This window comes from Perognathus longimembris, chromosome 22 (genome assembly GCF_023159225.1).
Source record: "Perognathus longimembris pacificus isolate PPM17 chromosome 22, ASM2315922v1, whole genome shotgun sequence".
Lineage (NCBI taxonomy): Eukaryota > Metazoa > Chordata > Mammalia > Rodentia > Heteromyidae > Perognathus > Perognathus longimembris.
The window spans coordinates 5,535,377-5,557,010 of NC_063182.1; the positions used below are offsets into that span (position 1 = coordinate 5,535,377).

The following is a 21,634-nucleotide window of genomic DNA, read 5'->3' on the forward strand; positions in this document are numbered from 1 at the left end:
AGGCTCCAGGCCATCTGGACCCATCTGCTGTACACCATGTGGCTGGTCCCAAATTGAGAAATGAATCATGTGAATGGCCCCACACTAGCCAATCAAAGTCTTCTCTGTGGCCCTCTGCCAAAAGTGTCCCTAAAGATACTCTCTTTAGAGTGATGCAAGCTTCCAGGGCTGCTGTGGCTAGACCCATCCCGGACACTCCCACAGAGAGTAAAGCCAATACCAAGACCAGCAGAGAACATAGATGACGAGAAGCTAGAAGAAAGAAGGGGAAAGGCTCCAACTGAAGGCAAGATATCCCTGGAGACTGCAGGCCCCGCCATGCTCCTGTCACTTTGGATTTATCACCTATAGGAGCAAATAAACACTCCCTGTTCCCTGTAAGCTATCCTAAATGGTTTTCTTGACATTTTTGTGCGCAAGAGTCATAGTGTATATCACTCCACTACTTAGATAAACATTTAGTAGCTTCTTATTCCCTTCAGAAAAAAAACAAAACGAAACAGTATTCAAATTCTTCAGTCAAAGAGACCACTTTATTAGCATTTCAGCTTTAACTCTCTTGTCCCAGCCTCAAGTAGTTCATTTTTTGGCTGTGGTACTGGGATTTGAACTTAAGATATTGAACCTGTTTAGTAGACACTCTACCACTAAACCACACCTCCTCCAGCTTTTCTTGTTTTTGCACTGATTAATTTTTCCCCAGATGTGCCTGGACTTTGCTCTCTCTGTTTTAGGCTTTCCACTGTGACTGGGATGACAGGCACATTCTACCACACCTGGCTTCTTCAACGGAGTGGGAAACTGGTGAATATTCTGTCTCAGCTGGCCTGGAACTAGGATGCTCTCATCTCAGCCTCCCACATAATCACAACAACAGGCATGGGCCACTGACCTACTTGAAAGGGAGTCTTTTAAAGTGTTTTTGCCTAGACTAGCCTTGAACCATGTTCCTTCCAATTTAGCCTCCCAAATAGCTAGGAATACAGTCTTGAACCACTGTGCCCAGTGGCGTTTATTTCTTTACTCTCCTCTCCTTTAGCTCTCTTTTCTTCTTCTTTGGTGGTGCTGGGGTTTAAACTCAAATCCACACTTGTTGGGGAATTGCTCCATTGCTTCCAACCTTCAAGTGGTTCTTTAGATATTAAAATCATCATCATACCATTTTCTTCTTCATCATCATCAGGAGCAGCAGCATCATAATCATCATTATCATAGTATCTCTGTTCTGGCCACCACACACCTGCTTTCGTTCTTCATGCCATTACCCATATTTCCTCATTCTGAATTTTTCTTTTATTCTTTCCTTCACTACTCAGTCTTCCAGTTCCAATGCATACTAAATGCTAATATATCACAGTTCAGATCATTATCACAGTTTTATATCACAGTTCAGAACATTCTATCTCACCCTACCAACCAACAGCTCTTTCTAAGGCTTACTTGGTAGCACCTGACAGTTCCAAAGATTGACACTCCAATAATGTTTGCGACCCTAGATAAACATGAAAAGGTTAATACCTAACAGATTCTTTATTCCTCATTACATGAAAATTTTTCAAAAAGTAGCCTCAATGCTATATGACTCAGCAATTGTACTGTTGGGCATTTGTCCCAGAAGAACAAATGTATGTCTACAGAGAAACCTGTATACAAATATTTATAGCAGCTTTACTCATAATAGCCTCAAACTGGAAATAACACAGATGTCCTTCAGTAATTGAATGGCCCAACAAACTATGGTATGTCCATATAATAGAATACCACTTAGCAGTTAAAAAAAAGACATACTATTATTACATGCAAAAACTTGAATAAATTTTGAGGACTTATGCTGAGCAAAAAACCAAAATCCTCAGATGTTACACATTGTATGATTCTACCTATATAAATCTTGAAACGACAAAATTAGAGAAGAAAACAGACAACAGGTTGCTTTGGGTTACGAATGTGATATGGAGAGGAGTAAGGCAAATGAGTCTAGCCGTTAAAGGCAACAGAAGGGACTCTTACAGTGATGGAAATGTTCCGCATCCTGATTGGGTCGATGTCAGTATCTTGGTTGTGATATTGAAATACAGTTTTGCAAAATGTTATAGAAGGAAACAACGTAACAGGTACAAATGATCCATCTGTATAATTTCTTATATTTCCTCCTGTGGATCTATAATTACCTCAAAGTAGAATGCTTAATTAAAAATAGAAGGTAGCTATATCCCAAATCTGAGCTAAAAAGCAGATTCTAAGTGCAGATGATCTCATCACAGTTCTACACAGCAGATCTCAACTGTGACTCCTGAAACTGTAAGGTTTTATGTAAAACCACAAGGGCTGAGTAGCAATCTTACAGCAGGCAGCAAACAGAGTGACCCTGGTCCACATGAGAGAGGAGACTCGTTCATATAGGAAAACCATTTTCAAAACCAGGATGGTAAAAGAAATAACAACTATTAACAAGCCAGCTGTGCTTTCCCAGGTCACCAAACTGGAACCCCAGGTGATGGTCCATCTTTGCAAGTGCAGGGCCGGGGCTCTATGGAAATAAGTAACAGCCACTGATCTGTGAAATCTGATCTGTTTGCCATTTAGATCCATGTGACTCATGGAGGCTGGCTGCCCCTTCTAAAAATAGAGAAAATCTGCAACCTAAGCAACTTGGGTTCATGGGCTTATGGATCTTCTTTTCTTTTACATTCTAATACTACACATTTGGAGATAATGGTTATACTTATTATGAGCCAGGAGAAGAGGAAGTCCTGCTAGTCAAGTAATGAGAACTAGGTTGAAATGTAGAAGCAGAAAGGATCCAAAGATTTATCTGGATGTATACATTTTATCTGGGTTACATGACACCCCCAGGAACAGGAACATGAGCTCTGAGGTCCTTGTGGGATAGAAGGATGCCCTTTCTTGGTCATCGGGTGTGTCCTACTAAATACCTGCCCCAAAAGAGGAAACAGGGAGTCATGCGCTATTAAAGGCAGGCAGGGTGTGGTGGGCACATGAGTGACTAGGCACCACTTGGACTGGCGGGAGTTGAGTCTCAGAGCACGCAGTGTGTTTAATCTGGAACTTCTTATCTTGTACAGTCCCGCTCAGCATCTTTCCCAGCAGTGTTCTCATCCCCAACGGGCAAATGAGGCAGTCAATTTCTGGGCATCAGCTCTGCGATACCCTGATTCCTTCCCCAGAACGTGGCCCCATGTGAGCTTTCAGAGTGGGCTTCCCTGGAGACCTGCCTGCCAGAACCACTCCTGCGCTTACTCACCCATCAGGACACTCAGCAGCTTCTGTACTCGGGAGTTGACCCCCACGATGCGGTAGAGTCCTTGTTCATTGATCCCTGGGAAGAGAAGCAGTGACGATTTAATTAGAAGCGTGTCGGAACACAAGTCAGGCCAACAAGGCCAAATGCTTTTTTTTTTTTTTTGCTTTTTTTCAATTTTCATTTTCTCAGTTCCTCTAAAAGCTGCTGTAATTAAAGTCCCCTGTCACTCAGCTTAGCTCTTAGCAAAGGAGTGGGATGTGGTACAGCTGTCTAAGATTTCACGGATGTGCTGCACACTGCAGGCCTCATGTTAGTTCAGTCATCAGAGGGGAAAGAAACCGGCCTCCTTGCTTGCCAAGCGGAGTGTCCCAAGAGATTTGAAAGATGCAAAATATATCCTTTTATAATTTTTGCATTTCATCCTTTCTCCCCCCCCCCCCCCCCTTTCGTGCTGGTCTTGGATCTTGAACTCGGCCTGGGCGCTGTCCCTGGGCTTCTTTTGCTTAAGGCTAGCACTCTACCACTTGAGCCACAGCGCCACTTGCAGCTTTTCAGTGATTAACTGGAGCTGACTTTTCTGCCTGGACTGGCTTTGAAATGTAATGCTCAGATCGCAGCCTCTTGAGTAATTCGGATTACAGGCATGAACCATCAGCTCTCAGCTTTAATCTATTTATTTAAAAAAATCATATGGTAAAAATTCATGTAACAGAAAAAAATTCATGAAACAGAGGATGAAACCCTGATAATTCATTTTTATATGAAGAATAAACATATTAATGTATAAGGACATTTAAAATTTTAATGAATACTATCCCAAACTGACAATTTAGAAAATCCATGCGTTCATTTGCATCATAACTATTTTTTTATAAAGGAAAAAGGAAACCACCTTCATGAATCCAAGGTAGTACAAAATTAGACTATACATTCCAACATCTGAACAAAGAACCCAAAGCTAACCCACTTTATTATTCGGCACATTTATAAATATGGTTCAAATCAGCACCATGCCATTTACAAAAGGGAGTGATAGGACCTAGTCACCTGAAATGGCTTTCTCCCTGTGTGTTGCCCACCCATCATAACTGACATCTTTCAAATAAGTGGTTTCTTGCTTGCTCTCTGATTCTCCTGATGTCCATTTTCTGACCAAAAGGAGCTTCTTAAGGTCTAAGGCAGTTCACATTACCTCCTCTCTTCCTGCCTTCCAGTGGAAAGCAATCTGTGTTCACCCCAACAAAAATTCTTTATGCTGCCCTACAGGGTCCACATGATTGAGTCCAGTCCACGCTGACAACATCATCAACCAACGGACACTCATTCCAATGTATCAGCTCATGTCCCACGTCCCACCTCTCAAGTTTTGCTACAATTCAGAAGCCTGGCTCACTCTTTTACCAGATCTTCACGTCATTCAAGTGTCAGCTTCAGTGCAACTTCTTTCATCTACTGCACCCCACAGACAATACTTCTGGTCACCCCTTTAGTCTGTTTTCTTTTCTTTACAACAACATTATATAGAATCATCGTGTGTGTGTGTGTGTGTTTGTGTGTGTGTGTGTGTGTGTGTGTTTTACTGAGCCATACATCAGCACTTTTGTGCTCCAATTAGTTTTTGAGATGGGGATCTTACTTTTGGCTTCCCACTGTAACTAGGAAGACAGGCCTGCCCCCATGCCCAGCTTTTTCTGTGGAGATAAAGTCTGAAAAACTACTTTTATCTGAAGCTCCATTTTCCTGTTCTCACCCTCTCAATTAGCTAGACTGAAGAGTATGTGTCACTGTACGCAGCTACTTGTTGAGGTGAAATACCAACAGCTTCTTGCCTAGTTATCCTTGAATGGTGCTCATCCCTATCTCTGCCTCCATTGTAGTTAAGATTACAAGATATGTGTCACTAAAATTGTCTTTTTAATTTGGTTTCTTGCTGGTCCTTTTCTCTTCACAATTAGAAACACAAAGTCCAAATATGGTGATCAAATAGCATTCTATTCTATTTGATCACCATGATGTTCCCAGTCCTTAGGTCAATACATGGAATATGAAAATGAGCAGACAGCCACTATAAACCTGCTCAGGGAAGCCAAATGTATTTGCTGGGGAAAAAACCAGGAAAGTTCTGATTCTGCAGTGTCTTCCACAAGGACTATACAAAAATGAAACCAAGGAGGAGGGAAACTACTGACTGAGAGGACTTAACAGCTGAAGAACATTTTAGATCTTGCCTCTACTCCTAGATGGATCCTGGCCCAGAACACTAAGAACCAGGCCCAATTTCCTCAGTAACTCTCTTTCTCTTACTCTTGAGCTTTCGTAGCACTTTACACAATCCTGGCTCCCAATGAACAATTACCAATAAATCCCAGAGTGTATGGAATATTGTTCATCTCTGCTCCCCACAGATATATGTATACACAAATGCAAGAATGCCCACTTCCTTCAACTATTTATACTGAAATATATTTCATACTATCCTTTCTTCTTTGGGCTAAATGAAAACCTTCTATGAGCTGGGGAGTCAAAGGCTTCATCAATATAGTGCATGCTCAAAGACAAGTGTCAGATACTCAGGACCACTAAACAGACATCAAGTCAAATCAAAGGAAGGACTGAGAGTTAAGAGATTAGCCCTGGCCAAGTTAGGGAGGCCCTAATCAGAGACAGAATACTAACAAAAAAGGCTGGAGGTGTACTTCAAGATACAGAACATTTGAACATTTGCCTGGATGCAGAGAGAGAGAGAGAGAGAGAGAGAGAGAGAGAGAGAGAGAGAGAGAGAGAGAGAGAGAAAGGAGGAACACTTTGCATCTGTGATAGATTGTGCAGAGAGTTTAAATAATCAGATCTCCCTCTTGGTTTTAGTTTTTAGAAACTGAGAGACAAACAGCAGCCCATCTTAGGCAAGGTGGTGGTAGCATGGATTCACTATTGGCTCCATATCCTTGTATTAACCTGTGTTCCTTCTCACTCGATGCTTTTCAAATGAAAAGCAAATTTAGACTCCTGTTGAAAAATTACCTTATTAATATAAACCCCCCCAAATTAGAATAAGGCAAATAGGTAAATCAAAGGAAGATATAAAAAACAATACACTGGCACCCATACAACAGGGTGGACCTTCTGTGACCACCAGAATGGGCTCAGATTGGACAGGTTTCTGTAACTGCCTCTTCCTCTTACAGTACATAATTAAGAAAGTAAATTGACATGGTGGTACACACCTATAGTCCCAGAACTGGGGAGGTAGAGGCAGGAAGATCAAGACTTCAGGCCAGTCTGTGTTATATAAAGAAACCCTATCTCAAAGAGAGAAAAAGAAAAGGAGGAGGAAATGAGACAGAAAAAGATAAAGAGAGGAAGGGAGGTAGAATGAATAGATGGATGGAGAGGGAGGAAAGAATGGAGAAAGGAAGGGACGGTAACATTGGAAGAAATATAATATAAATGTAATATTAGTGATTCATAGTTTGAGAAGTTTGGTTCTTTATTGTAATCCTGAGGCTTGAACTCATATTGTTGAACTTGCTAGGCAGGAGCTCTGCTTCTTTCAGCCAAACCTCCATCCTTTTTAGTTTTGCTGTTCTGTTTTTTCAAATAAGAGTCTTTTCCCCTTGAGCTGGCCTGGATCACAATCCTGCTATTTAAGCACACTACCTATCTGGGAATGTTATTTTCCTTACAAACTGTTTTCTCTGGCTGGTCTTGAACTTCAAGGCTTGAGTCCCAGGTACCTGGACTGATTAAAATAGTTTTTTACTGCATAGCTGAATGACTGTTGACTTAACCAGATTTTGCAATATTTGGCCAGGTCTTGAATATGCATTAGAGCAATACTACTGTGTAAGCACCTTAATGTTCAATCTGGCCGATATCCTTATTTCTTTATGACCAATTCCTATCTACTGTCACACTGTATTTCCCTGGATATACTTTATACATCTTTGCAACCTGTCATAACATGTTGCTAAACAATTAAAATTGTTTCTAAAAAATAAATTAGAAACAAAAATAAAATAAAAATAAACACAATTACAAATTTCCTTGAAAAGCAATTTTTTGATGAGACACATAGGCGTAAGAGAGGCTCAAGCGGTTGTACCCACTTCCCTCCCCCCTCTCCATTTAGTCAAAGGTTTGTGGCCTTAATAAATAAGTTTATATTTCACAACTGGTAAAGTTATGACCCTGTTTTGAAAGATAAGGCTTTCTTTTCAACAGATAAAAAGGGCTGGCCGGTGGATAGGCTGTGGAATAAATAAGATTCTCATCGGTGACAATGGTTCAAATCAAATCCAGTGAAAAGATGGTTAATAGCTTTCCTCAGAGCACAACAGACCAGAGCCCTCAAAGCTCCAACCTGCCAGAAGTAAGGATTCTCCTTTGTAGCAATCTCAGAAGAGAATAGCGACTAGGGGCTGAACCAGACTCTCCTATCTCAGTGTCTGTTCTGGTGGACCCAGGAAAGGTCAGTATTCAACAGGTGCCTCACCCTTTCTCTGTACCTGGAGCATCCTAACCAACTCCCCAGGACAGCAGCTTTTAACCCCCGTTTCACAGCTCTGTTCACCGATTAGAAAGAATCCGGAGGTTTATGACTTAGACAGGAAAGTAGTTATACATCCTTATTTTCACTGACATATAACCGACACCACATATTTCCTTCCATTATGAATGTAGGCAGCAAACCACAATGACATTAACAGTGGCCTGTAATGTGGTCCAAAATTGGTATTTTCCTAACAGAGTTATTACTTCAGACACCTAGAAATACCATCACTTTTAGGTTTCGCCACTATCCATCTTTTCCTATGAAAGAAATTGTTCACAAACAAATAGTTACTATTATATCACAACTATGCCTTGAAGTATTTTAATAAATAAACTTCAGTTACTGGTTTCTATAAACCTATGTATTTTACACTTATTTAGAACACTCCTTGCATTAAACAAGGAGATAGACAACATGAAACAGATTGAGAATTCCTGGTTCAGCATGATTTTGGAAATCCATGAACTATGGCACTAAGGAGCTTAATGAGTCACTGGGCATCGGAAAGCTGCAGGAAGCAGGTCTGAGGCCTCTCCAGATGCGGACCTTCCATGAGAACAATGCCAGCTGTTGAACTGCTTTACCTCTGGTTTCCACAGCATGGATGCATTTCTTGATGATGCTGAAGCCAATGCTGTCCAACTGTGCAGCTGAAGAGCAAAGAGAAAGAGAAGGGCAGTCAAGTTCTGGTTGTGCAAATCAACTTCAAGGTTGAATTCAAGGTGAAACACTGCATGATATGGTCATAAGTCCTTTAGCTTTTCCCATGGGGGGGGGTAAAAGATAATGAAAATAGAGTTCAAAATGAGCTGGCATCAATTAAGAACTACATTATTTCATGGAGTTCTCATAGTAATCTGCAACCGAATCCATGATTTATAACTGAAGAAATGGGAGCACAGTGACGGAACTCTTGGATTGTACTAAGATTATCTCTCTTAATCCTAACAGGTCATCCAGAATAATGATGTCTTTCATCAGTCCCATATTATCCCATATTACAGATGAAGAAAGTGAGGTTTGTAAAAACTAAATATCTTCTCTGGTGTTGCAAAGTTAGTATGTGGAGGCTTGTTCCAGAGTCTGTATCACGAAAATGGCCTTAAATATGACCCTAAGTTAATGTATAAGCTTATTCAGGTGACTTTAAAAGCAAGGAACATAAAGAGGGGGAAGGGAAAGAAAATAACCCAAAGGAAAATTAAAAACAGCCAAGAACACAGAAGCCCAGAGGTTAGAAATGCTCAGGCAGTACGGCTCCCCTTCCCCGTGGCAATTAGCAGGCGGTGAGAGGGTTCTCAACCTGCTTCACAACCTACTAGTGTCACTCAGAAAATATATATACCCACAGCAGCAACCTCTCCCACTGTGAAGAGCCGGTTTCTAATCTGGCAACTAGGAGCGTGGAAATCCACCAACCCTCCCCCCACGCATTGGTTCTCATGAAAAGTATGGATGGTCATCTGTAAGAATGGGCTCCTCCTCCATCTCCTCAGGACACTGGGACAAAACTTCTACAGATCCATGATGGGAATGAAGGAAAGTGTTGCTAGAGTGTGAAGACAGATAATTCCAAACGATCTATGATCATCCAGGGGGGAAAAAAAAAAACCAAACCAGTTGTCATATAGAGGAATTGAGTAGGATCTGAACTTATCTTGGCTCATCCAAATCAAATCTTTCTCAAATCAGATCTAAAAAAAACTAATCAGATCTAAAAAGATCTGAAACATCACTGAGAATAGCCAAAACCAAAGAAAAAAGAAAAAACCCCTAAATTTCTTCCCAAAGTGAAATAGTCCGTTTACTTCCATGTGTATGTATTATAAATACACTCCACTTCTAAGATAGTAAGTAAAGAACCAGAAGAAAATAACAACCATCAACCCCAGAAATTACCTGCTACACAAATCATTCTTCTTATTCCCTTAAGACAGTTTAGAAGCTGACGGTTAGTTTTCTTGATAATAACCATTCTAACTGGGCTGAGGGGAAATCTCAATGCTCTTTATATTTGCATTTCTTTCATAGCCAGAGATGTTGAACATTTCTTCATGTGTCTATTGGCCATTTTTTACTTCTTCTAACAAAGTCTCTTTAACTCATTTATTAATTGGTTTATTTCTTTGAGGGTTTATGTGGGGTAATTTTTTGAGCTCTAAGTATATTTTTGATAGGAGACCCTTGTCTGCTGCATAGCTGGCAAAAATCTTCCCTCATTCAGTGGGATTTCTATTTATCTTGTTAGCTATGTCCTTTGCCATGCAGAAACTGGTCACTTTGATGCAATCCTACTTATCCAGTCTTTCTTTGGCTTGTTGTGATTCTGCACCTTTACTTGGGATGTTTCAACCCATGCCCAGGAGCCCTACTGTTTCCCTACCCCTTCCTGTAATATTTTCATGGTATCTGGACTTACAATGAGGTCTTTGATTCATTTGGAATTGATTCTGGTGAAGGTGATAGGTGCAACTGATTATATGAAATAATATTTATCTAAATGAACTCCGGAAAATGAAAAGAAGGTTTGTTTTTTTTTTCCTTTTGTGCTGTTTTGCTTACTTTCCCTTTTGTCTTGTTTGTTTATCTATCTTTGGGAGGGTTGGGGGGGGAGGGGCCGCAGGAATGATAGGACAAAGGTGAACAAATGCAGCAGTGGCACTTGATATATACTATGTTGAAAATGAACTAAGAAACTTGTGGGTAGGTACAGGAGGGAAAAACTGGGAGAGGGCAAGGGAAGGGGTCGCATTGTTCAAAAAGAAATGTATTGTTAGCTGGGTGCTGGTGGCTCACGCCTATAATCCTAGCTACTCATAAGGCTGAGATATTAGGATGGCAGTTCAAAGCCAGCACTGGCAGGAAAGTCTGTGAGACTCTTATCTCCATTAACCTCCAGAAAACAGGAAGTAGCGCTGGAGTACAAATTGGTAGAGCACTAGCCTTGAGAAAAAAAGCTCAGGGATAGCACCCAGGCCCAGAGTTCAAGCCCTACTACCAACAAACACAAAACAAAACAAAAAACAAAAGGAAGACCTCTTGTTTCAGTATCTTGGCATTCATTTCAATTAGCATCATTTTCTATGGCCATATGTACATAGCTATTGAGCTACTGTGATCCTCTGCTAGGACTATCCTAGACATGGACTAATTATTACAAATGAGGGAATCCAGGGAGCCCATGTTTCTACATGTTTCTAGAGGTTTCTGTGTGTGTGTGTGTGTGTGTAATGCACTGTGGGAAGTTATTTCTTTTTTCTTTCATTTTTTTCCTTTGTTTTATCTCCTGTTGTAACTGGTTTTGATTTTGCTACCCTGTGTCTTGTATATATGTTTATCTGATTTGGGAAGGATAAGGAGAATAACAAAAAGGTGAGAAAGGACAAAGGGTAAACCAACACAACAGCAATACTCATAAGACACTATATTGGAAATGAACTTTACAACTTGGGGGGAGGAGAGTCAGAGGGGAGGAAAAGTGGGAGAAAAGTGGGAGAGGTAAGATTGTTTGCTAAGAAATGTACTCATTACCTTATTTATAAGTAACTAACTAACCCCTCTGTCCATCACTTTACAATAAAAAATATTTAAAAATAAGTACTCTTTACCTGACATATAACTGTAACCCCTCTATATATCACCTTTATAATAACACCAAAAATGAATAAAAAAGAAGCTTATTAACTAAACCCCTAGGTTTTCCAGTATGGAGCAAGTATTTACTCTGCAAATGGTGATTTCTCCAGCATTCTGATTGGAAGCTACACACCAGACTGAGATAATTTTTCCAGATAAATCTCAATTAAACTGAAAAATTTTAAATATAGTTACAATCTGCAGCACACAGTTTAAATAGCTTTTGGAATCCAGAGCATAATTTTTTGTCTGAAATGGTTAATTTTACTAGGATATAATTCATGAACCATAAAGTTCACCCACTTTAAGTGCATGATTTGGCTGTTTCTTGTGTATCTACAAATCTAGGCATTCATCATCACCCGCTCCAGAACATTTTTGTCCTCTCTCCCCACCCAAAACCCTGTGTACTCTCCATCTTTCCATCCTTCATTTCTGGATCAACCATGAATTGACTTTCATTCTTCATGGAATTGACTATTTATATGAGCTTTCATATCTAACTTCTTTCATTTATGTTTTCAAGGTTTATCCATGTAGCATAAGTACCTCACTCCTTTTAAAACTCAGTAATATTATATAATATGTATCTGTATATCTGTTTATATCCATATAAACCATATGATAAATAGTCATCGATTGTTTGACATTTTGGTTGTTTCCATTTGTGGTATTATGTATAAATGCTCCTATGAATGTGTTCAAGTTTGTGTGGACAATATATCTTCATTCTGATGAACAGAATTGCTGGTCATAGGATAAATCTATGCTAGACTTCTTGAGGAACTATCAGATTGTTTTCCAAAGCAGCTGTACCCTTTTACATTCCCACTAGTGAAGTTTAAGTGTTCCAATTTCCCCATATCCTTGCCAACATTTATTATGGCCTTTTTTTATTATAGTCATCCTAGTGGGTGTCAAGAGTTATTTCTCTGTGGTTTTGATTTGCATTTCCCTGATGATTAATGATGTTGGGCATCTTTTCATGTGGAAGGGAGGACATTCATTCCTTTGTACAGCAGTCAGAATACAGCTTGCTGGAAAGTATTTGTCAGGGAATTACTTTTTTGTGCTTAAGGAGGTTTCCAAAATGTTTATTCAGTAGGCAGCTGAAGTCTTTTAGTTCTTATTTTGAGAGGTATTTTAGAGACTCTTTTCAAAGTCAGGGTCCTCAATGGAATTTGGGGGAGAAAGAATAATCACTGTGCACAGGGCTTTGGGAGCTGCTAAGACTGACTAGCATTTTAAGGGCAGGTTTGTGGAAGCTATCTTATTCTACACATTGATGAACTTTGCCCTGCAAAAAGACTATTTTCTGACCTATAAACATCAAGAAATATTTTGGAAAATTGGGGAAAAAAAAACTGGCCCCAGTGGTTAAAAGATGAGAAATAAGCCCAACTAGTAGAAAAAACAAAGACAGAGTTGGGCAAATCCTGTCAAGGCAAATCAGTCCTGGAGCCGTTCTTGGTGACACTGTCAGACATAATATCCTTAACTATGGAAGTAGAATGTAGTGGCAAGGATTAATGAAACTTTCAATATATAGGCAAAAAAAAAAATTAGATTCCAACAACCTGTATTAACTACTGCTTTGTGAAAATGGCAAAAATAAGAACTCCTGCATTCAATTTTTGAGTAAATTATCAACCTTTTGTTTTCCCAGTATCAGAGTCACTTCAACTTGTTACATGCCAGCAAAATCCTTTATATAGAAATTGCACATAAAAGTCAGTTGTGTAAATGCAAATATATATACATGTATGTATATACATATCTTTACATATTACAAAGCCAAACAATAAGAAGAGGTCAAGGTTGCTCTCTGCTAGACAACACTCTGTTAGAACTGTACATGACATAATTACTTCCAGCTTTGTGTTAGAAATGGAATCCACATTAAACAAGAGTTTCTCCAACACAGAATTCGTGAAATACAGTTTAGCAACCATTGCATTTGTTCTAAATCTCTACACTAGAAATAGTACAGGTTACTACAATGCCCAGGGCCCCATCACTCCCCATCTCTGTGTCTCCATTGCTTCTCTTTCACATACACACACTCATAGTTTGGCTTCTAGTTTCCTGCTGACATCACGATTAGATTACTAATAATTAACAACTGTTTTATTATTTAACATGGACTGAGGACCATTAATGTGACAGGGACGACAGCGCACACATAAGCAGGTCATTAGTCCTGATCTCTGCCTGGTGGGTACATAATCTAAGTTAATTGAGATCTCCTAGTCTGAAAAGTAAATTCCCACTAAAAGGTTTACAGCACTGTCACCACAGAGCAGAGTTTACAAAAGACAGAGAAAGTGGCCGCCAGATGGAAGCGGCTGTCCTTAATCCCCTCAAGCAGGTGATTCAGCTCTTTCCCCAAGCCAAGGCTCAGAAAAGGTCAGGGATTTATTTGCAATTTCTGTATCCTTATAATCTCCAGAAATAATCTCTCATTAAATATCTACTAGGCTTGCATGATTCCCTTAATTTGACTTTCGATGACTTGCTTCAGGATCTGAGGTTCCTAGGACCCGTGTCTCTGTCCTATGGGTAAGGCTTAGAATGGCCTTTCTTCTTCCTTTAGCCTTAAGTTCACTCTGCTCAGGTTTACCCTAGGCAGCTCACACTGTTGTCCTGTACTGAGCGCTGGCAGAGCACATCGAAAGTCCAGGCCAACTCAGAAATGCACCATCCTCCTGACCTTTGAAACTTTGTTTCTGTATCTCCTTTAAAAAAATGAAAAGGAGGGGCTGGGGATATGGCCTAGTGGCAAGAGTGCTCGCCTTGTATACATGAAGCCCTGGGTTCGATTCCCCAGGACCACATATACAGAAAACGGCCAGAAGTGGCGCTGTGGCTCAAGTGGCACAGTGCTAGCCTTGAGCAAACAGAAGCCAGGGACAGTGCTCAGGCCCTGAGTCCAAGGCCCAGGACTGGCGAAAAAAAAAGAAAAGGAAAGGACCAGAATCACCCAAACTCATTTTGCCAAGGTTCTAAGAACACAATTGAGATGGGAAAATGCTCAGAAAACTTGACAAGTGTTAGGACAAGAAATGGAAGAAGGTGCCTCATCAACTAGGTTTAGGCTATCATTCTGAAATGAGCCCAGAATCACAGACTGACTGCTGGGCCACAAGGGGCTGAAAAGACAACACAGGGCCAGGTATAATCAAATCTTTTTCTTGTCCAGAAGGAAGAGGCTGGTAAATCCTTGTAATCATGACTGTCACTGCCATATTATTATGTCCAACAAGCCACCACCTTGTTCTGTAGTTTCTTGTACCTCCTGAGACATTTTCCCTTGGATTTTCTCATCTTTTTATTTTTATTTTTTCTAAATGGAGCTACAGGTAGAGGAGCTGCTAGGGTTGGTGGTGATGGCAGTGGTATGTGTGTGTCTGCATGACCTATAACAAAGCCATGAACATTACCTTTGACACTGCGTTTCTTGCACACAACCCCCTATGTCCAAACTGTCACTAAGTCCCTCAGTTTCATCTAATGTCTCTCAACTTTGTCTAGCTCTCTCTATCACCACCACCACCACCACATCCTGACCCTGCATCCATCATCTCTTGGAGACCACTGTACTGCCTCCAAGCTAGTCTCTTCATACCTCTCCTTCCTCCTTATCTGACCTCTACCTTGTGATCCACATGACCTTGAGAAAATCAGACTGTGTGGCTTCCCTGGTGACATTCTATCTGTGACACCACACTGTCCTCAGGAGGATGACCCAAACCCTGACCTTGACTCAGCAGTCTCTGCACAGGCCACGAGGGGTAACACAGATATCCCCTCAAGTGTCAGTCCCTGGAAAAGCTTCCTCTAATCTTTCCCCCTGCCCCCAGGTTAGTATGCCATACCACACTCGACCATGAGGTCATTAAGCTCTTTCAGAATATACTATACATACCCACAAAGTTATATTTCTATGACTGTGAAAAACATATTTACATCTCAAACTAGAATATGCAATCATGAAGACAATATCTATCTCTACTTCTTTCCTTCTCTATTATATCTCCTTCACTGTGTACAACAGTGTAGCACTGTGTGTGTATGTGTGTGTGTGTGTGTGTGTTCTCACTTAGGTCACATGGATAGGCAAATCAGTGGCTGATGATAGAGTTGCTGAAAGGCAATATTGTGTAGTCAAAATGGCCTTTTAAAATTCCAACTGTTAAAAACTCTATGAGACCAGATGAGTTATTTAAGCTCTGGTCCTTGGCTTTTTCATCCTTTGTGAGGATATAAAGGTTAAATAAAGAAATGAATGGCCTGATCTAACCACTTCCTTCCTTCCTGTATCAATACAAAGAGGTATTGCCACCTACCAGTACAACCCCCAAGAATGATTCCATGAGAAAGGAAAAACAAAAGCTATGCAGGCCAAAATATGAAAGGGGAAGATAGACTAAGCTACAATTTTCCTGGACTTTTTAAAAGAATTCCTTCACTTGTTCATCAGGGTATCATTTCATTGAATGTTACATGTCTTAAGTCTAGGGCTAATAGGGAGATTCTTCCATACCAGGCTAACTAGACCACAGACAAAGCTACCAGAAAACAACAACAACAAAAAAAATGCCTTTCCCCTTAGAGATTTGTGCTGACCAACACACCTTACTCTTCAGCCCAAGTGGTTTTTCTTAAAAACCACTGGCCTGCTATTACTCAGCTTCAACCCTCAGAACTCAGAAAAACAAACAATGAGGCAAGAAATGGCTAAACACTAATTTTGTATGCAGGAGTCTTTCCATAGTACAGGTTGCCTGCTCAACATACAGTCTGCAAGAACAGCACGACAAGGGCACACTTCAAAGTTACTCTATCCATGTAGCCTAGGAATTCTAACCAAACTTCAGGAGACAAATCCTTCAACAAATGAGAGGGCTAGTACTCTAGTTTCTCTTTAGATCAGGTCAATCTTTTGCCTTTTTCCCTAAGAGAGGAACCCATCACTTAAATTACTCTTATCATGCAATAAAAAGGATTATCACATTAAGCTGATATTCAACAGTATTTTACCAGTCTGAATTCCCCCCCCCCGCCCCCCGAAAGGAACATTCGGTCTTCTTTTGATTAAAAAAAAAGTTCCTATGTCCTCATGAGAGTGACATTTTCTTTGACATACAGCTGCGATGTCCAGAGAAGACAGGAAGACCTGGAAGTCCAACTATTTCCCTCAGATCATCCAGCTTTAGGATGACTCACCAAATGCTTCATCGTGGGGACAGATGATGTGGATTCCATGCAGTTTCATCAGAAAAGCAAGTCCCTGGGAAGGAAGGCTATGGCACTAATGGACAAGAACACCATGATGCACAGGCCATCCTAGAGCATGGGGCCAACAGCCCAGCTCTAGAGAAATTGTTGCCTCATGTCTGGGAAAATGTGGCTTTGTTAGAAATGTACCAAAGAAGACCTCACAGACAGGTGAGGTATCCAGTAAGAACATGCTGCTGGCCGATGAAATGTCAGCTGCCCCAAGTGATTGGTTCCATTTCCCCATGTGAAGCCACCGTGCCAGCCCAGAACACTGGTCTTCTCCCGGGCTCCAGCATCACCACTAAAGTCTCCAGGGACATCACTGAAATCCTGAGTGATGAGCAGCTGATAGACTGGAGGCAACATGGGAGTCAGTGCAGGCACACTGCTGAACCTGCTAAACACCTCCTGCTCCTCCTCTGGCCTGATTATCCAGCAGATGTGTGACGATGGTGCACTGACAACTCTGAAATGCTGGATAATCACAGAGGAAGCTCTGGCTTCTGGCTTCCTGACGGTGTCTACAACATTGCCAGTGTCTGTGGACTGGCACCCAACAGTGACTGCAGCGCTTCAATTCTACCCTCAGTGGGTAAAAGGGGGTCCTGCTTTGTCTGTAGAGAATAACTATACTTTCCCACTTGCCACAGGTCAAGGCTTTCTTGGCTCATCCATCGGCATATGTGGTTGCTGCCCCTGTGGCTGCCGCCACCACTGCTGCTTCTGTGGCTACAGGCAAGGAGGAGTCAGAAGAGAATGGGGGATTTGAGTGTCTTCAACTAATCAAAAAACAACCCACTCAGCTTTATTGGAAAACCAAAGCCATAAAGGCCTACATCTCAGAAGCAACAACAAATCTTTCCTTCTTTGCGTGTGAGAGAATGGCATTTTTCTGGATGTGCTGGAAGACTGCATGAAGGTGCAAGAAAATCTCATGAAGACGCAAGAAAATCCCTCTTATCTGGAGTGATATGGAAAACTGTCTAGAGGGACATGGACACTGTCTGGAGCTGCTATGAGCAGGCCATCTCCTGCGCAGATGCATATGCATAATAATCTCACTGCAGAAATTTACTCCATTTCCCAGTAGTATTTGCTCTTGAGAGTCTAGCCTGCTCTGCTCATTGTGAGGTTAATCAATTTCAGCATCACTAAAGACCATGAAGAAAAACACCCACGCTGAAGTGATCACAAAGCCACCTGGAGAATGGATGAATGACTGGCTCGCACACTCTAAGAAAGGACCACATGAGCTTAGGCTCTTTCTCCTTATTATGCAAAGCTCAGGGTTCTAGGATTTTCTGGGCTGTAGCCCCTGGGAAACACATCTCCATGACAGTGACTATCACAAGCTTCCACTGTGGACCAAAAAACATGGCATTTTAAAAAATTATCCCAATCTAAATTTTCTGCTTTGGCAATTTCAATCCTAGGTCAGCGCCCCTAGGACTCTATTTCACTATTTCCACTACCTAAGATGACCTAGACCTTTCTTCAGTTAGTATTAGTTGGAACCACACAGGCAGAGGGATACGTAGCACAAAAAGAATGGTGATCTTAAAACCCACACATATCTGGATTACAATCCTATCTCTGCCACTTCTGGCTGAAGATGTACCTGGTATGGGGTTAGAAGCCAACCTCATCTGTATAGTGGGGGCAATTCCCCAAGGCTGTCATGAGAATCAAAGGAAATATACAACAACTATGACTTACGTGATGCTCAATAAATACTTGCAACTTGGAGTATTACTGAGGTTAAGATATATTTACAACCTTATATTTCAATCTAGCTTTCTAGTTTATAAAATAGCTTTCATACCCAATTTCATGTGATTCTTATGATAAGCCCATGGGGTAAACGTTGCTACTTGTCTTAGTAATAGCTTCGTGCTGTGTTTTCACACTAATGAGTATAATGAGGGATAATACATTACAGTTTACAAACTAAGTTAATAAGCTGCACTTATTTGATTTTTTGAGTGTCTCTGCTAAGTTTTTACAATGAGAAAATCCAGGCTCATGATGTTAAGTGGTAATACTACTAATAGTAACTAACACGGACACTGATTATATTGCTCTGAGCTATGCACTTAAAAGCATCATCTTATCCTTCTCATCTTCCTCCTCCTCCTCCTCCTCTTCTTCCTCCTTCTCCTCCTCATCTATTGTTTGAAGATGGAACCCTAGGCTCAGTTAAATTGAGGAGCTGCTATAAAACCATGGTGCTAATCAGTAGAGAAGCAGGGCTCTTATTCAATCTAATTCTGGAGTGCATTCTCTTCTACCTTTTTGCAGAATTTTGCCAGCAGTCAGAAAGGTAATAGGAATCCAGTTTTCTAGATCCCTTTTCTATCTTAATAGCATTTCTCAACTCCATGGGACAAAAGAAACAAGGTGTAATCTTTACAATGTAAATCTCTAGCCCTCTCCCAGTGCGTATGCTTTAGTACCTACTGGCTGGGATTTGAGAACAGCACTTGGAGAAACAGGAAGCAAATAACACATATGAGAGGGTAGGCGCCATATTGAACCTGGTTGAAAGGACAAGATGGAGAGTACCATATCCTACCAGCCGTCTCATTCCTCTAGTCATGTTTGATTCCTTGCCTGCCCTTAGGGCACATCTCTAACTCTCACCCCACTTGTGCTCCATTAGCAATCCTGTCAGTAAAAATTAAAAATTTATCTAGAATCCAACTACCACTCATCAGACATGCCCAGACACAAGTGTACACCATCCTTTCCCTGGACAGCTGCGATAACCTCTGAGTTGCTTCTCTTTTCAAGCCCTAGAGAGCTTGCTTTTCACCAGCAGCCAGAATCATCTTTTAAAGGCATAGTCAGCTCATGTCATTCCTCTACAGTTATTCCTCATAGAACTAAGAACACAATCTTATTACTGACCTCATATGATCTAGTTCTAATCTACTAGGTCACTCTCCAGGCTTTCTTCCATGAGTCACAATGATTCTTCCTAATAGTCCTGGAATAGAACTAGCTCCTCCTGCCACCTCAGGGCCTTTGCCCATGCTGGTCCTTCTGCCATCCATATTCATCTGTTCACTTCTTTCAGGTTTCTTCTCATACATCAATCACCACATTAAAGAGGCCTTCCTTGCTCCAGCTACCTGAACTAACTAATTCTCTAGCCATTTGCTCTCCCTCCTTCCTTCCTTCCTTCTTTCCTTCCTTCCTTCCTTCCTTTCTTTCTTTCTTTCTTACTTTCTGTCTTGGGCCTTGAACTCAGGGTCTAAGCACTGTCCCTGGCTTCTTTTTGCTCAAGGCTAGCACTCTGCCACTTGAGCCACAGCGCCACTTCTGACCGTTTTCTATATATGTGGTGCTGAGGAATCGAACCCAGGGCTTCATGTATAGGAGGCGAGCGCTCTTGCCACTTGGCCATATTCCCAGCACCCTCTTATTTCTTTATAGTATTTCTCACCACCTACCATTACCCCTTGTGCTAGTCATACACTGCCGGTGTCCATCTCTCTCCACAGTGTAAGCTCCACACTGCACAGTGGAAACTTGTACCAAAGCATCACGCTATCCCAACAATATGGACGACTTTTATGTATCAGTATATACAAAATTTAAACACTTAAAAATGTTATTTTTATAGTACTTTTTAGCATAAGCAAATTTAAAGTTTTTTTTTAAGTAACAGTATAGGTTCCAGAAGAGCAGAGACTTAGCTCCTTTGCTCATGATGACATTTCAGTAGTTACCTCCCGAATGGGCAAGTACAATTCTTACTTTAATGAACTGAGACATCAAGAACCAATAGGTTAAAAGGTCTCCACAGGCCAGGAGCCTGAAGTGGGGTGCAGCTGGCTGAGGGCCCTGCTGTGGAAAGCGTGAGACAAGCAGCCCTGCCTGGATCACCTTCACGCCCTGACCTCCAGCACCAACACTACCACCAGAATGTTCCTCCCAAGCTACCAGACACGCAAGCACACACTTTCTTTCCCATAGTTGCTAAGGAGAAACACAGAGGAAAAAAAATAATTCAAAGAGCCAAAACAGGAAAGAAAGTAAGGCAGTAGCAGGAAAAGAGATGAAATGCTTCCTGACCTGAAATAACCCTCTCAGCCCTCCACCTGAGTTGGGAGGTTCTGGAATAGCTGAAAAGGCTGTCCCAGTTCTCAGCAAGAGCCAGGCGGCCAAAGGTGACAGCCTGTGGGTTCTTGAGTAGCAGAAGCTAAGCTGAGTGCTGTGCATCTGGCTGGGAGAAGTACTTCCTGTGATGCTCAACATCTGCTATCTCCCAGTCCAACCTAACACCCCAAAACTGAAGAGCTGTAAAGAAGCAAAGCTTCAGCAGCTGGGTAAGGTATGGCAGACAGCTTCATAAAAAGTATGCCTTCAAGTGGTGCTATGTATATCAGACACTGAGCACACTAATGAATAGTACTAAATCTCAACGATTACAACTGAAAGCCTTCACTGGGTGGCAATGGACAGCCATCAGTCTCTGTCTCACAAACTAACAGAGCATAAAGAGTTAAGCAACAGCTAGGGACCTGCTCACTGTTGCCTGGCTACAGCCCAACCTAGAACACCAAGGGGTGACTCACACCTGTCCAGGATGTAGTCTGCTGTCAGTACAGAGCCCATGTCATAAGGGAAAGAGGGGTATCGGGCCAAGGTAAAGTCACACACTGGCTGTTTCTGTCAATCTAAGGCTAAGAGAGTCAACTTGTTAGGTATCTTTGCAGACAAGCAGAAAAGCTTCTGATTTTCCAGGCAAACTCAAGGAGCACCACCATTACTCATCCTATCCTTGAGGGGCACAATCTTCCCACATAAAACAACTGGGAAGCCACATTATAAAGCCTCTGAGAAATGTTTCCCCTCTCTCCAGCCTCTGCCCCCGGCCAGACCATTCTAGAGCCCAG

At 41.4% G+C, this 21,634-nt stretch overlaps 1 protein-coding gene and 1 pseudogene across 1 annotated transcript in view; one reads left to right on the forward strand and one right to left on the reverse strand.

The window, feature by feature from the left end:
- Arhgap26 (Rho GTPase activating protein 26) overlaps positions 1–21,634 on the reverse strand; it is a 395,353-nt gene that overhangs the window by 159,856 nt on the left and 213,863 nt on the right. Inside the window, exons 13-14 of the mRNA XM_048331455.1 lie at positions 8,402–8,467; positions 3,266–3,340 (exon numbers count right to left, since the gene is read on the reverse strand). Coding sequence (XP_048187412.1) covers positions 3,266–3,340; positions 8,402–8,467 — 141 coding nt within the window. The remainder of the gene's footprint in view (positions 1–3,265; positions 3,341–8,401; positions 8,468–21,634) is intronic.
- Positions 15,474–18,242, forward strand: LOC125340050 (annotated as a pseudogene).